Genomic DNA, 16,308 nt, shown 5'->3' on the forward strand with positions numbered 1-16,308 from the left:
TCCTGGACCCACACCAAGTGTCGCCACTAAAGAGTCTGCATTCCAACACCAATAAACACAACCATCAGGTCAGTTCTACTATTATTTATTTTTTTAAATATTTTTGAAAAAATATAATTTTTTTACAATATTTTCAACTTAAACACTATTCACACTGAACACGTATGGCAGCTTAACCTACCCAAATATGAAGTTTAAGAAGCCAAAATTGTTCTAGCTTTGTTAAAAGAAAAGTTGTGCTGCAGACTATAGGGATGGTTAACAAAGCAAGGAAAAGCACCACTCAAATCATGTTAGAGTGTCTGTTCAGTTGGATTACGGCTGCTGCTGGTCTTTGTTAGACTTCACTAGGGTATAGCTATGATGTAATTCTCGAGTTGCATACTCCCTCCGACATTACATTAGGAGAATTCAGTATTTCTAACATGATAATATACCAGAAAATCCAGGATTGGTTCTCAACCGATCAACTGTTACCTTGTAACCCTGGTAACCAAAGACACATTTGTCTATAATGAATTATTTGAACTTAACACTTTGGAAGAAAAAAAATTTTTTGATAAGGACAAATGCAAATTTAACTCTTAACTGAGAAATCTACTGAACAATTAGAACTTAATTTACATTTATTCGTTTTTTTTTTTTTTAATGTTTAGGCATTAACAAGTTTTAGTTAGCCATACAGGACCAGTTTAGCCCCAAAACTGTCCAGTCATTTCTAAGATTTAGAGATCGATTCACTGGGCGCTCTGTCACAACTTGCCTGGTGCTTCTTTCCTCGCTGTCTTCACATCAAGCCTTGGGGCTTGATTCTATTTGCAGTCAATGTTTGAGAGCTTTTTACTTTATAACAGTCTCAGCACTTTTTATTAAGCATGCAAGACTAACAAAAACTTTGGCAATGCATAAGTGTAACACAGTGACAAGAGAGAGCTTTTACAAGTAAGTCTTCTAATACTGCCTTCACAGTGTGGAAATTGTGCTACATCCACCAAAAGAGGGCCCCGTCTACTCAGATATTTTAGTACTTCACCCCAGGAACAAACTCCTTTGCATTTGGATTCAGATTGCTCTTGACCTGGAAAATAAGTACATAAAAAAGCAAGTTCATTACAGATGGCTTCAGATACTGAGATGCATTCAACCTAGATCCACATGCAAAAAATATCTTCCAAAAATGTCAAAAGTAAGAAGTCAGAGCATAAACTTAGAGTTAACTCAAAAAGTCTATAGCAGAAAGAGGAGGAACCAAATGTAAATTATATACCATATAACAGCAACTTTCTAAGAGGTCAAAGGAATTGAATTTAAACCTTACTTCACATAAACTCAAGAAATAGCTCTGAACAACTTTACTGTGACACTTTGATACTTTTAGATCTTGTGAACATGTTAAACAAATGTTGAAGTCCTAATTACAATAAATGCAAAGATGCTGATCCATTAATTTCATTTTAAAATCCTCACAGAAAATATGGAGTTGTTTTTCTACAGTTGTTATCTTCTAATTCCCACAGGAAACATGGTATGTAACAGGGAAAGAAAATTATCTGGGGAGCCAGAAGGTCTACACCTGAAGCTCCTGCTCTCCTCCACTGTCCTGTGGAAGCTGGGATAAACCACTCAGCATTCCCATCAGCTAAGGAAAAGAGAAACGGGCTACCAAGGCGACTAGAGCATCTAGAGACTTGGGTTGTCACTCTGGGCCTAAATCTTTACTCTCCTTAGCAAACATCAGTGCACAGGAGGAACAGCTGGAAACTCCCCCGTGCCATTCTGGATTGCAAGCAGCTAAAGATGAAAACGAAACAGGACAGACTCTAGGGCCTGAAATGCAGGTACACTGACAGGCTTTTGCACTGAACCAGATTCCTGTGTCACTTACTCGAAGACCAAGCATATTAAACATTCTGGAGCAATTATTTTCAGTTTCATAATTTATATACAAGAATTTCCTTGGATAGGATATATTCTCCCTTCCCCCAAGGAAAGCTATATTTTAAAACTGTTAGGTTTACATTAAAAAGTAGCACTCTGCAATGTATAAAGTTCTGGCGGCTGCATAAGAAAGAGGATGAATTGAAGTAATCTGAAATAGCCTGAGTAGGAGAAATCAGTTTTTGCCATGGAATCACACTAAATCTAAACTGTAACTATACCTCCAGCACAGTAAACAGCCTTACTACTGTACAGCTATCAGAATGATCTGTAACATGACTAATGTAGCCGTAAGCAAGTATGTCCTGAGACCACTCATATCACTCTGGCCCTGCAAAGGCTATGTCACGTTCCCTCTGCAGTCCTTTAGAAGAATTTCTCTGAGCAGGCTGACTGCACAGTGTCTCTGGCCTGCCTTTAACAAAATGAACCTGCCCACACTGATCCTCCAGGTCTGATACAGAGCTGAGGAACAATTTATGTTTTTAATACCTCACAGGTAACTATGATAGGTACATTAGGAAATCAGAGGAAACTTGTAAAATATGCCAGAGACCACTAAGTAAATTCCAGGGAGCTATTTTGTATGAGCAGCTAGAGATTATAAACATGAACAAAACAGTTACTCCAGGGATGGAATTATCACTGGATAAAGGTTCTACTTTAGTGCTGCTGTTTAGCAATCATAGTTCTAAAAAATACATTTACTGCAAGCATATCATTAGGAGTGAGACACCAGGAATAACTAAAAATGTGAATCTATGTTTGTGTCCTTTTTTCTGCCAAAAGCTTGTAAAATTCCTTAGTGAGTCACAATGTTAAGTGAACTGTGCACCCTCAGTGAGAACTACAGGTCTCAAAGGATCTCCAAACTTTAAAAATCAAGTTTCACAAATACCATCAAGAGTTTAGTAAGACAAGATTAAAACTTCTCCATCAAGCTACGTTTATATAGGCAAATCATATGGTATTTTTTTGTTTAAAACATTTTAACATCTAAGGCAATATCAAGACCGACAGGCAACGTCCTGATTAGTAGAGGTGCCAAGAAGTCTGTTAATGATCTAACTAACTCCACAGTGCTGCCAGCAGTCAGTCCGTTTCCCCAGTGCGACTGGGAGGCTCCCACTTGCACCCTAAGAGGCAGTGCGCACTTTCTGGAGGGGAAAGATATGCGGAACTCTTCTTACACAGATGGTGGCTGCTTTTCCACGTATGGGAAAGATGCACTAGGATCTATAAAGATGAAAAATAACTTTTTACCACAAGATCTTCCAGAGAAGAGCCATCACTGATAACAAGGTCATTAAATTGGTCTTGGATTTGGTCCATAGTCTGTGGGAGATCTCGAGCTGGAATAAACCACTCGTGTTCTTCTTCCTCTTCCAGCATTTCTTGGAAACAGCGTTCAATAAATTCTTCTTCCCATAACTCCTCTTCTATCTAGGTTTGTAATAAGTAAAACATAATTTATAGAGTATCTGGTAAATCAGCTCCAGGAAAAGCTTAAAATATTTTGAACTAAGTCACTTAAAAAAATAATGTCACATATATGTTTTCTGCTTGTGTGCTAAGGGGAAAATACTCACCAAAAAGACCCTGAAAGATCTACTGGGACCCTGCCACTCACATGGAAACCACAGGTGGAGTTCCTGGTCCAGGTACAACTGTTGGGGGTATCTAACGAGTGAATGGGAGATTTACACAAAAGCTCTTCTGAAAGCAGACACACAAATACATCTGATGGTTTATTTCCGAAATGTATATAATAGCTGGGACTGGGAGAAGCCAAAGCTAGGAGCCTGAAGTCAATTCAGGTTTTCCATATAAGTGGCAAGGACCCAAATATATGAGTCATCATTTGCTTTCTCTCGGACTACACAGTGCAGAAAGCTGGAATTGAAAGGAACCAAGGCACTCTGCCATGGGATGAAAGGTGTACTAAGTGGCACTTTTTTTTAAGATTTATTTATTTTTATTAGACAGGCAGATAGAGGAAAGATCTTCCTGTTCTGCTGGTTTACTCCCCAAGTGGCCAAAAGCTGGAGCTAAACTGATGCAAAGCCAGGAGATACCAGCTTCTTCTGGGTCTTCCACACAGGTGTAGGGTACGAAGGCTTTGCACCATTCTGGACTGCTTTCCTAGGCCATAAGCAAAGAATTGGATGGGAGGAGCAGATGGGACATGAACTGGTGCCCATATGGAATCCTGGCAAGTGCAAGGCTAAGGACTTAGCTACTAGGCTATCATGAGCACTGGTTTAAGTCCCAGTTGATCTACTTCCAATCTATCTCCCTGCTAATAAAAATAAACAAATAAAAAATCTTTTTTAAAATCAAGAGTAAACTAGTTTATTCTGATTTATTTTATTTTTATTAGAAAGTCAGATACACAGAGAGGAGGCAAGATTGATTGATTGATTTTTGTTTTGTTTTTTAAAATTTATTTATTTTTATCGGAAAATCAGATATATATAGAGGAGGAAAGACAGAGAGGAAGCTCTTCCATGTGTTGCTTCACTCCCCAAGTGGTTGCTACAGGCAGAGCCAAGCTGATGCAAAGCCAGGAGCCAGGAGCCTCCTTCATGTCTCCCATGTGGGTAACAGGGTCCTAAGGCCTTGGGCCGTCCTTGACTGCTTTCCCAGGCCACAAGCAGAGAGCTGGTTGGGAAGTAGAGCAACTGGGACATGAACTGGTGCCCATACAGGATCCCAGAGCATGCAAGGTGAGGACTTAGCCAGCAGGCCACTGTACCAGGCCCTACTCTTAAATATCCATCATTTGGACACAGAGAAATGAAGTTACTACCAAAGCCATGATCAGGAGGGGAAATTAGAAGATAGGAAGAAACACACAGAAAAAAATGATAAAAGTTAACAATCATCAGTGTATTGAATGTGCTTTAAAACAAACAAACAAACAAGGGTGGGCCCAGCACAGTGGCCTAGCAGCTAAAGTCCTCGCCTTGAATGCACCGGGATCCCATATGGGTGCCAGTTCTAATCCTGGCAGCTCCATTTCCCATCCAGCTCCCTGCTGGTGGCCTGGGAAAGCAGTCAAGGATGGCCCAAAGCCTTGGGACCCTGCACCCATGTGGGAGACCTGGAAGAAGCTCCTGGATCCTGGCTTCGGATGGGCATAGCACCGGCCGTTATGGTCACTTGGGGATTGAATCATCGGACGTAAGATCTTCCTCTCTGTCTTTCCTTCTGTATATATATCTGATTTTCCGATAAAAATAAATAAATTTTAAAAAACAAAACAAAAATCAAACAATAACAACAACAACAAAAAACAATCGTGGTGTCATTTTTTTCAAAACTAATTATATCAGGGCCCGGCGCGGTGGCACAAGTGGTTAAGGTCCTCGCCTAGCACGCCCGGGATCCCATATGGGCGCCGGTTCTAATCCCGGCAGCCCCGCTTCCCTTCCAGCTCCCTGCCTGTGGCCTGGGAAGGCAGTCGAGGACGGCCCAAAGCTTTGGGACCCTGCACCCGCGTGGGAGACCCGGAAGAGGCTCCTGGCTTCGGATCGGCATAGTATCGGCCCGTTGCGCTCACTTGGGGAGTGAATCATCGGACGGAAGATCTTCCTCTCTGTCTCTCCTCTCTGTATATCCGCCTTTCCAATGAGAAAATAATAAAAATAAATCTTAAAAAAAAAAAAAAAACTAATTATATCAGAGACATCAGGTGAAAAACAGCTTCACTCTGCACCCTAAGATCTGCCCATTTTGATTCCTAAATTGATAAAGGGCAGTAGTTTCCAAACCTGAGTGCTGACTGGAATTACCGGGAGTTTTTGAGCAACAGTTTCTCAGGCTCCACCTTCGTCCTGAATCAGAATCTCTAGGTGGGACCTGGAAACCAGCTCTGCAAGTAATTTCAGGGAGCAGTTAAATCTTGTTGTAACCAGCATCTAAATAAAGCAGAAGTGCATGTATGCATTTCTATTTACTTCATAGATAGCCAGATATTAAAAAAAAAAAAAAAAAAAGAGAGAGAGAGAAAGAAAAAGAAAAGAATTCAGGGGGCTGGCATTATGGTGTAGCGAGTAAAGCTGCCTTCTTGTACGGACATTGGGTCCTGTCCCAGCTGCTTCACTTATGATCCAGGTCTCTGCTAACGGCCTGGGAACAGCAGCAAATAGCTCCATCACTGCCCACCATGACAGAACAGAATGCAGCTTTTGGCTTCAGCCTAGCCCTTGCTGGTCCCTGTGGGCATCTGAAGAGACGATGGAAGACCTATCTCTCTGCCATTTTTTCAAATCAATACATATTTTAAAAAAAATTAAAAAGTATTTCAGGGATGAATATTGAGGATTGTAATGGATTATAAAAAAACAGGTTCATAAAACTAACTTGTCTGTTGAATTCCTCTTCATTCTCCATCCACATGTATTCTGCAAATGGATTGTCATCTTCGTGAGAATGACCGTTAATAATTACATCTTCATTGATGATGCTTGGGCTGGTACTGCTGCGACTTGGATCTTTCATGGTTGGCGTTAGTTGTCGTTTTTAACCTTAAAAGAAAATCAATCCAGTTATTCATTTTCTTCTTATCATGTATTACTACCAGGTATCACATTTAGATCTCAAAGCAGGTCCTTTCTATGTTCATGTCCTAAACTGTTTGTGAAAACTGAGAAATAGTAGCATGTGTTTGGTGTGGCAATTAAAAACTGCCTGGCACAAATGTCTCTTTATCTTCTGCTCTGGATGCAGTTTCCTAAGGAGGAGGAACACGTTGGGAGGCAGCAGGTGTCCTCGCCCTTCAAGGAGTCCTTGACTGAGTTCTGAGCACCTTGTTTCAGCCTGACCCGGCCTCAGCTGTTGAGGACATTTTGGGAATGAACCAGTGAATAGAATAACTGACTACCTATCTCTGCCTTTCAAATAAATGACAATACATTTTTAAAATTGACATGGTTCATATGCCACAAAATTTGCCACTTTACATTATCTACTGTATTGGTTTTTGTAAGGTTTGCAACCATCACAACTACATTAATTCCGGAACTTTTTTTTTTTAACATTCTAAAAACAAACCCTGTACCCACTAACAACCATTCTCCATAGTTTCTGGCAACCACCAATCTTATCTCTCCATGAACCTACCTATTCTGGACATTCATTTAAACAGAATTTTAGAACATACAGCTGCTCCTGTATGGCTTTTTCCATTCACATTTTCAATTATCTTTGTTTAGCATATATTAGCACTTCATTCCCTTTCACTGCCAAATATTATTCATATATATACATCCACATATCAACTGCAGAAAATCTGGACTGTTTCTGCCTTTTGGCTATTATGAGTAATACTATGGACATCTGTGTTCATGTTTTATAGGAACATGTTTTTAGTTCTTGTGTATATACTTACAAGTATGTTCTATTAATGTTAGCATTTTAGTTGTACATTTTCAACTGTGGTGGAAAAAATGAGTGGAAAAAGGTGACTGTTCTCCTCTTGACCACCAAACACACTTCTCACTCCAAATCCTTTCCTCAAAAGAGACCACAATTAATATTTTTTATATATTTTCCCCCAAAAGCACATGCATATGCAGTAATAAATTCCTCCCTCAACAAAATCATATGAATGTAGGTACTAGGACCAAACTCACCTTATGTAGGTATGAAGAGTAAACTCATTTTAATAATGAGAAAATTAAGTATTAAGTAATTTGTTTCAGGTTATGTATCTACTAAATAATGGTAAAGTTCAAGTCAAGGTGGCTTTACTATTTTCTTTTTTCTTTCTTTCTTTTTTTAAAGATTTATTTTATTTTTTTATTGGAAAGGCAGATATACAGAGAGGAGAGACAGAGAGGAGAGACAGAGAGGAAGATCTTCCGTCCGATGATTCACTCCCCAAGTGAGCGCAACGGCCTGAGTTGTGCCAATCCGAAGCCAGGAGCCTCTTCCGGGTCTCCCACGCGGGTGCAGGGTCCCAAGGCTTTGGGCCGTCCTCGACTGCTTTCCCGGGCCACAGGCAGGGAGCTGGATGGGAAGCGGCTGCTAGGATTAGAACCGGCGCCCATATGGGATCCCAGGTGTGCAAGGTGAGGACCTTAACCACTGCACCACCGCGCCAGGCCCTACTATTTTCTAAATATTTTTTTTCATCTACCTGAAAGGCAGACAGAAGATTGTGTGTGTTTCTATAGTCTATGAATGTGTGTGTGTGTGTTTCTATGTTAGCTGTATGTGTTTCTATATTCTTGTTATCTCCCAAATGCTTGCAAGAGTCAGGGCTGGGACAAACCCAGCCAGAAACCTCAAACTCTACCCAGGCAGCCCATGTGGGAGGAAGGAGTCCCAATCACTTGAACTCTATCTGCCATCTCTCAGTTATTGTGACTGGTGTGAGCCATGGCAGAGAGAATGCACAGTTTTCATTAGAAACCATGGATACCACAGGAATCATACTCAAAATGCCAAGAGGAAAAAACTGAACCAAGAAATCCATGTCTTGGCGAAACTAGTCTTTCAAATGTCAAGGAGAAATCCAGTCATTCCCAGAAAAACAAAACCCAAACATTTGTCATTTGTAGGTCTGCCAATAAGAAAACCTAAAATGAGTCACTCAAGCGGAAATGAAAGATTAGTAGACATTAATGTGAATCCACACAAAGAAATAAAGAAACCTAACTAAACAAGTAAACACAAAACAGGGTAATAATATATTTCCAGTTTGTAACTCTTCCTTTTTATGACTTAAAAGACAAATGTATGAAACAATTATAAATTAAGATTAACAGGCATACAATTTATACTTTATCAGTAACAAGGGGGAAATGACAGCTATATTAAATTTTTTAAATGGTAAGTATTAATTCAAACTATATTGGTACAAAGGAAAACATTAATAATCCCCAGGGTAACCCTTAAGAAGGTAACTAGGAGCCAGTGCCGTGGTATAGTGAGTAGCTGCGTCCCATAAGGGCAAAGATTCAAGCCCTGCCTGCTTCATTTTCCATCCAGCTCCCTGCTACTGGCTGGGAAAAACAATGGGAGATTGCCAAATGTGTGGGCCCGATACCCACATAAGAGACCCAGATGAAGTATCCCCTTAAAAGAGGTAAGAGCTGGGCCCTGTGCGGTAGTCTACTGGCTAAAGTCCTCGCCTTGAATGTGCCGGTTCTAATCCCAGGGGCCCCGCTTCCCAACCAGCTTCCTGCTTTTGGCCTGGGAAAGCAGTCCAGGATGGCCCAGTCTTGGGACCCCCGCACCTGCATGGAAGACCCAGAAGAGGCTCCTGGCTCTGGATCAGCGCAGCTATGGCCACTGCAGCCGCTTGAGGAGTGAATTATTGGATGGGAGATCTTCTCTCCTATCTGTATAGCTGCCTTTGCAATAAAAACAAATAAATCTAAAAAAAAAAAAAAAAGAGGCAAGAGCTAGGACAAGTTGATCAGTTTCACTATGTTCTGGTTAGGTAGGAATACTTTTTCCTATCAATGCAGCTTCAAAGTCTGCAAACCTTTTTAATTTACAAACTAAAGCTTTTGTCAAATTCAGTCTTCAGTTGTTTAGCCCTACCTACTAAAACGCCTCTTAGACATACTGGCTGACAACTGTAAATTTATAGTCTCTATGAGATATTTAAATAAGGTGTAAGCTCTTACACTCTATCACATTTCTTTTTAGCATTATCTTTTTAAAAATAAGGTTATATTTTTAAAACTTTTTCTTCATCTTATTTGAAAGGCAAATAGACAGATACAGACAAGCATCTTCCAAATATAGGTTCACTTCCCAAGGAACTAAAACATGGAGGGGGTGGGCCAGGCAGAAACCCGGAGATGGAACCAGCTGCACCGGGGCAGGAAGCCAAGCATTCAGCCCATCACCTGCTGCTCCCCAGAGAGCGCCTTACTAGAAAGCTGCATCACTGAGCTGACTTGAGTGTCCCATGAGCACCTGGATGAGCTGGCTTCTGATCCAGCTCCTTAAAAATGTGCCTGGGGAAACAGTGGAACAGCTCAAGGACTCCTGCCCTCAGCCTGATTTGGTCCTGGCTGTCGGAGCCCAGGGGGTAAACCAGCTGATGCAGGGCGTATCTGTCTCTCTGTTTCAAATACAAAAAAAACCCAAAAAACAAAACCCATCAGTTTCTCCTTTCCACTCAGAAGTTTGAGAGGCAACACTGAAGGCTCAGGAAGTGGGGTTCCTGGCCTACCGCAGTGCACGCAGTTGCTGGAACTTGGGACACTGAATCAACAGACGGCAGCGGCATCTCTCTTTGCCTCTGAAGTGAATTTTAAACAATAGCAATGAATTAAGTTCAAGTTCCAGCTATACTGTTAACCACCAACAGGACCAACCTGAGCATGTCACTATATCACAGGCCGCACAGCTTAATGGCCAGGAACAGAATATCTGGATCTAAATTCAAGCAATTACAAGCTATGTGCTACTGGGCAGGTTATCTCACACGTCCCCTTTGTTATCTTCCTTTTATAGAAATGTTAAGTATTAACTTGGTTAATATTTGAGAAAGCTCTTAGAGAAAGTGACAAGGCCAGCGCAGTGGCTAATCCTCAGCCTGCAATACCAGCAATACATATGAGAACTGGTTCACATCCCAGCTGTTTCACTTTCTTTAAAAAAAGATTTATTTTATTTTTATCTCAAAGTCAGATATACACAGAGGAGGAGAGACAGAGAAGAAGATCTTCTGTCCACTGATTCACTCCCCAAGTGACCGTAATGGCCAGTGCTGCACTGCACCGATCCAAAGCCAGGATCCAGGAGCTTCTTCCAGGTATCCCACACAGGTGCAGGGTCCCAAAGCTTTGGGCCATCCTCGACTGCTTTCCCAGGCCACAGACAGGGAGCTGGATGGGAAGCGGGGCTGCTAGGATTAGAACCGGCGCCCATATGGGATCCCGGGTGTGCAAGGCGAGGACTTTAGCCACTAGGTCACCGTGTCAAGCACCCCCCTTTTATAAAGATGTATTTATTTCTGGGCCCAGGACAGTGACCTAGCAGCTAAAGTCCTCATCTTGAACGTAACAGGATTCCATATGGGCGCCGGTTCTAATCCCGGCAGCTCCATTTCCCATCCAGCCCCCTGAATGTGGCCTGAGAAGGCAGTCAGGTCGGCCCAATGCTTTGGGACCCTGCACCCATGTGGGAGACCTGGAGGAGGTTCCTGGCTCCTGGCTTTGGATCGGTGCAGCACCGGCTGTTGTGGTAATTTGGGGAGTGAATCACTGGATGGAAAATCTTCCTGTCTCTTCTCCTCTGTGTATATTTGACTCCGTAATAAAAATAAAAATAAATCTTTTTTTAAAAAAGGAATGTATTTATTTTTATTGGAAAGGCAGATCCACAGAGAGGAGAGACAAAGATGTTCCATCTACTGGTTCACTCTCCAAGTGGCAACGTTGGCTGGATTTAGCTAACCTGAAGCCAGGAGCCAGGAGCTTCTTCTAGGCTTCCCATGTGAATGCAGGGTCCCAAGGCCCTGGGCCATCTTCAACTGCTTTGCTTTCCCAGAACACAAGCAGAGAGCCTGACGAGAAGTGGAGCAGCTGGGACATGAACTGGTGCCCATATGGCATCCTAGCACATACAAGGCAACTGTGCCGGGTCCCCAGCTGTTCCACTTTTAATCTAATTTTCTGCTATGGCATGGGAAAGCACACAGGATGGCCCAAGACCTTGGGCACCCACATACATGTAGGATGGCGGGGGGTGGGGAGTTAGGAGAAGAGGTACTAAGGCGAACTCCTGGCTCCCAGCTTCAGATTAGCTCAGCTCTTCCTGGCCACTGCAGAAACCAAATGTTAACCAACAGATCAAAGAGCTCCGTTTCTCCTCTTTCTGTTAAGGAAAAAAAAAAAAAAAGACATTTCTAAAGGCTTACAGAAATAGTTGCTAAATAAAATAATCTCTCAAGCTTTTTATTCAACTTTGAAACAGGCAAGCTAGGGTAATCCTCTGCCTGCATGTGCCAACATCCCATATAGGTGCCAGGTTCATGTCCCGGCTGCTCCATTTTCAGCCCAGCTCCCTGCTTATGACCTGGGAAAGCAGTGGAGGATGGCGCTAAGTTGGCCTTTGCAATAAACAAACACCAGACAAGACAAAACTGGCTTTACCACAATGTTGTTGTGCAGCCGGTTCAGCCTCTGCCTGTGACATTAGTGCCCCACACTGCTGCACTGTTTGACACCAGGATGCTCCATTTCTGACCCAGTTCCCTGCTATGTGCCTGGAAAAGCAGCAGAGGACAACTCCAGTCCTGGGGCCCTGCCACCAGCGTGGGAGACTGGGCTACCGCTGGCTCCTGGTTTCACCTCAGCCTAGTTCTGCTTGTCCTGAGCACTGAACTCGTAGAAATTTGTCTCTCTCCCTTTCTCTGTCACTCTGCTTTTCAAATATTTTTGTTTTCTGTTCTCTTCATTTATTTGAAGATAGAGTGACAAGAAAGGACTGCCAAAGTGACAGAGCAAGATCTTCCATCCTCTGGCTGATCTTTAAATGGCCAGGCTGGTCAGGACTGGGCTGGGTGGAACCCAGCAGCCAGAACCGCACCCAGGTCTCCCAGAGTGGGAACACTGTCCTCCACTGCTTCCTCCAGCAGAGAGCTGGATCTGAAGTGGAGCAGCTCAGACTGGAACCAGCACTCAAATGGGATGCTGGTGTTGCAGGCCTAACTCCCTGTGTCATATTGGTAACAATAAATTAATCTTCTAAAAAATAAAATAAAATCGCTCTACAGGGCAGACACAGATCCGTTGTTGGAAATTCCAAATCGCATGCCAGTGTCACTCTGAGTCCCAGCACACATGGGAAGCAGCAGCTGACGGCTCTAGGACCCAGGTTCCTGCCTCCTGCATGGAAGACCCAAATGGAGCTCTTGGTGCCTGGTTTTTGCCCGGCTCAGCCCTGGCTAGGAGATTTGAGGAATGTACCAGCAGGAGGGTAGTTTTGTGGTGCAGTGACTTAGGCTACCAACGATGACACCAGAATCCTCTGAGTGCTTGTTCAAGTCCCAGCTGCTCCACTGCAGCCCCAGCTCCCTGCTAATGAGCCTGGGAGAGCAGCAGAGGATAACTGAAGAGCTTGAAGCCCTGCACCATCCAGAGAAAACCAGATGGGAGTGCTGTGCTGCTGGGTCCAGCCTGGCCGACAAGCGGTTGCTAGAGCTCTCTCAAGAGTGAGCCAGCCATTACTATCCTAACTCTGCCTTTCAGATAAACAAATTTTAAAAAAGGTTTTTAAATTAGCAAAAAAAAAAAAAAAAAAAGGTACAAAAGCTTATTACATCACAAGGAGCTGGGGCTTATTTTCCACCTGTTTCAATCCCCACAACATCCCCCACACTGCTGCACTAACAGTGGGTATTTCAATTTCATTAGAACTGGAATATCATCCTACAATCATAAAAGAATAAACCTGAGTAAGGCACTGAGTGTGTATTCAAGAAAAGCCTGCCTGTTGAATTCACCATCCTGGAGGGTAGGAATGACCCATGTTGTGTGTTCTGAAGCAGGACATACAAGCATTAACCATTCTGGCTCATCTATTCTCTACTTCTCATTCCTTAAACATTGAAACAAGCTATAACTTTTGACAGGTTGCTGGTTTTCATCTGTGACAGGTGTGAATCATAATTTTGTTCAATGTCACAATAAAATAACATAAATAGCATTTGCCTCAAATGCCCTGTCTTTCCAAACCAGAAACAGAACACAAACAGCAAATCCTGTTTTCACTATTTCTTTTTTTATATAAATACTCTCTTTATCTGTAAACATAACCACCGGCCAATCACATTTAAAGGCTCTTTAATGAAAATGCAAATCTGTTACAAATTTCACTTGAGCATCTAACAGGGCCATCACGGTAGGCAATAAGACCAGCCAGCCGGTACATGCAAAGTGGGAACCTGCCTTCTGCTGAAACGAATGTCAAAAGCTGTCAGCTGTGAGGTACCCCCACCTCCCCACCCCTGTCCCAAGGAAAAGGGGAAGCAAAGTTCTTTCTAGAATTTGTGATTCTCAATGGCTGCAAAACCAGGTAGAGCCAGCCCACAAAAGGAGACAGGCAGTAGTCTCCTCTGGGTAGTCGTGAGGAATTAGCGCTGCCGGCTGTTTGCACCGTGTCCACAGCCTAGATTCATTTAGTGGTCCTCGGGGGGCGGTGGTCGGGAGGGCGGGGAGCAAGCACCCAGACTCACGCCTGGGGGGTGGGAGCGGGGTGGGCAGTCCCGACGACCCTGTCACCTGGAGCACGCGATCCGAGGCCGAGCCAGTTGCAGGTCCGGCGGCGGCGGCGGCGGCGGGGGGTGCCCCAGGACCCGGCCGGGCCGGCTCGTCCTCCCTGCGCGCTCGGGCCCCCCAACCCCGGCCTCCGCGGGAACGCGCAGGCGCAGCGGCCCCGGGCGGCGCGTGGCGACGCGCAGGCGTCAAGTGGGCAGAAACAATGAGCTTTGTTGCCGAGGCGGCGGAGGGGGTAGGGGCGAGGGGAACGGGGTGCGGGGGCCCCCAGGGAGCACGCATGGCTGGGGAGGGGAGGGCGGCCAGCGGGGCGACTGTGCTATCCCGACAGCCATCGCGCGCCACGAGGACCCGGATAGAGAGCTACGAGATCCAAATTATAAAGAATGACAATGGGAAGAAGGGGGAGCGACGGCCATTTCTCAGAGAAGAAAAGAGACCGAGCCGACCCTCACACATCCCTCAGATTCGACAAGAAAGAAAGCAGGGCCACCGAAGACAGGACGGGGTCCGGCGGCCAGTCACCCGGGGGGCACCCTGGAGACCCCGCAGACTCGCCAGGGTGCTGTCCCTCAGCTGCACCCCAACTTGCTGCTCTGCCCGAAGGGAACCCTCACCCAGTGAACGGCAGCGGGGACGGCAGCCAACGAAACCTGTCGGCCTCCGCGGATCTCCACAGGCAGCGCCGCTCCCCCGCTCGACGTGCGCTTCGCCCGCCGCCTCCCTGCTCCAGTCCAAACAAACACCCAACCCGGAAGTGACTTCACTTCCGCCGCCCTGGCCCCGCCCCCGTCCCGTCAGCGCTGCCCTCCGGGGCCGCTAGAGGGCGAGCGAGAGAATGCACCGACAGAGCTGTGTCCATTTCCTGAGCTGCCCACTGGTGCCAGCGCCGCAGCCGCTCCGCGACCCGGGAGCTGGACCGCGGGGTACACCCGCAGCCTCTGCGAGGCGGGCGTGCGGACATCAGCTGACCCTAGGGGAAGGTGGGATGCACAAGTTGAGGGAGCTGGGGGCTGAAAATATCTTAACAAACGGACGCACATCTACATATAAGTATTGGAAGTTACAGGACTACACTGAGACTGGCCTGCTTCCTCAGGAATCCCATCTAGATGCCGCCACAGAAACAAAACCTGTAATAAACACAATTGCAGGTCCCTTTTCAAGGTGCACCTTTGTACTTAGATGCCAAGTACCTTCTGGACACTGAGAGGAAATGCCCATCTAATCTGAACGGGCTGAGGAATTACCCAATCTATAATCCTGGATGCACTGACCCCACACATTGTTTATAATTGTGCCCCTTGCTCTCACTGGAAAGTCCCCTGGTGTATTTTGGTGACACTAAGAATAGAATCCTCACCTTCCACGCACCGGGATCCCATATGGGCGCTGGTTCTACTCCCGTGGCTCCGCTTCCCACCTAGCTCCTAGCTTGTGGCCTGGGAAGGCAGTCCAGGATGTCCCAAAGCCTTGGGACCCTGTCCCTTGTGTGAGAACCAGAAGGGGCTCTGGTCTCCTGGCTTTAGATCAGCACAATTTTGGCCGTTGCAGCCACGTGGCGAGTGAATCATCACATGGCAGATCTTCCTCTCTATATATCTGACTTTCCAATTAAAAAAAAAAAAAGAGGGCGAATCTGGATGGTAAAGTGTGTATCCGTCAGATCTGAAAGGGGACACAGTATGATCTTCCTTCTTACGAGATATTAAGGAACACAAGATCAATGCAAAGCATGTTTTACTAATGCACAATTTTAATTTTAAAAACCCATGTGCTGATAATACCCCAGAAAATTTACTTCAAGGCTTGAATCCAGAAACAGGGTTACTTCTCTTCAAGGTTATTACTTTTGGGCGAGATGCAAACAAATGGTGTCTTAGCCTACTATCCCGATCAACCACATTGTCCACATTTACAGCGTGTGTCCTAAACTACAGGGTTGTGTTTGGGTTGGTTGCCAGCCCATAATACAGCTCTGGAGGAAGCAGGTGATGTGTATCAGTTCATGGTGTGTAATGCATTTGAGAGCTGGGACAAACAGAACTAAAATTAAGATGTTTAGAAACTTAAAAAATTTTGGAAAGGCAGATTTAGAGAGCACAAAGATCTTCCGTCTGTTGGT

The 16,308-nt window shown here is 44.6% G+C and overlaps 1 protein-coding gene across 2 annotated transcripts; it reads right to left on the reverse strand.

Annotated features, from left to right (window-relative positions):
• Positions 1–69: 69 nt before the first annotated feature.
• On the reverse strand, positions 70–14,925 carry PAIP2 (poly(A) binding protein interacting protein 2). 2 transcript variants are annotated; one of them, XM_040977285.1, is made up of 4 exons: positions 14,801–14,925; positions 6,304–6,467; positions 3,202–3,381; positions 70–1,078 (listed from the first exon to the last, which is right to left on the reverse strand). In XM_040977285.1, exons 2-4 carry the CDS (start codon positions 6,439–6,441, stop codon positions 1,022–1,024), a joined length of 375 nt encoding a protein of 124 aa, XP_040833219.1. In that variant the 5' UTR covers positions 6,442–6,467; positions 14,801–14,925; the 3' UTR covers positions 70–1,021. The 2 variants fall into 2 exon arrangements, with proteins under 2 accessions (XP_040833219.1, XP_040833268.1); XM_040977334.1 differs by lacking the exon at positions 14,801–14,925 and adding an exon at positions 7,331–7,449.
• Positions 14,926–16,308: the final 1,383 nt, after the last annotated feature.

This window comes from Ochotona curzoniae, unplaced genomic scaffold (assembly GCF_017591425.1).
Source record: "Ochotona curzoniae isolate NIBS_2020 unplaced genomic scaffold, NIBS_Ocur_1.0 contig_1, whole genome shotgun sequence".
In the NCBI taxonomy this organism is placed as follows: Eukaryota; Metazoa; Chordata; class Mammalia; order Lagomorpha; family Ochotonidae; genus Ochotona; species Ochotona curzoniae.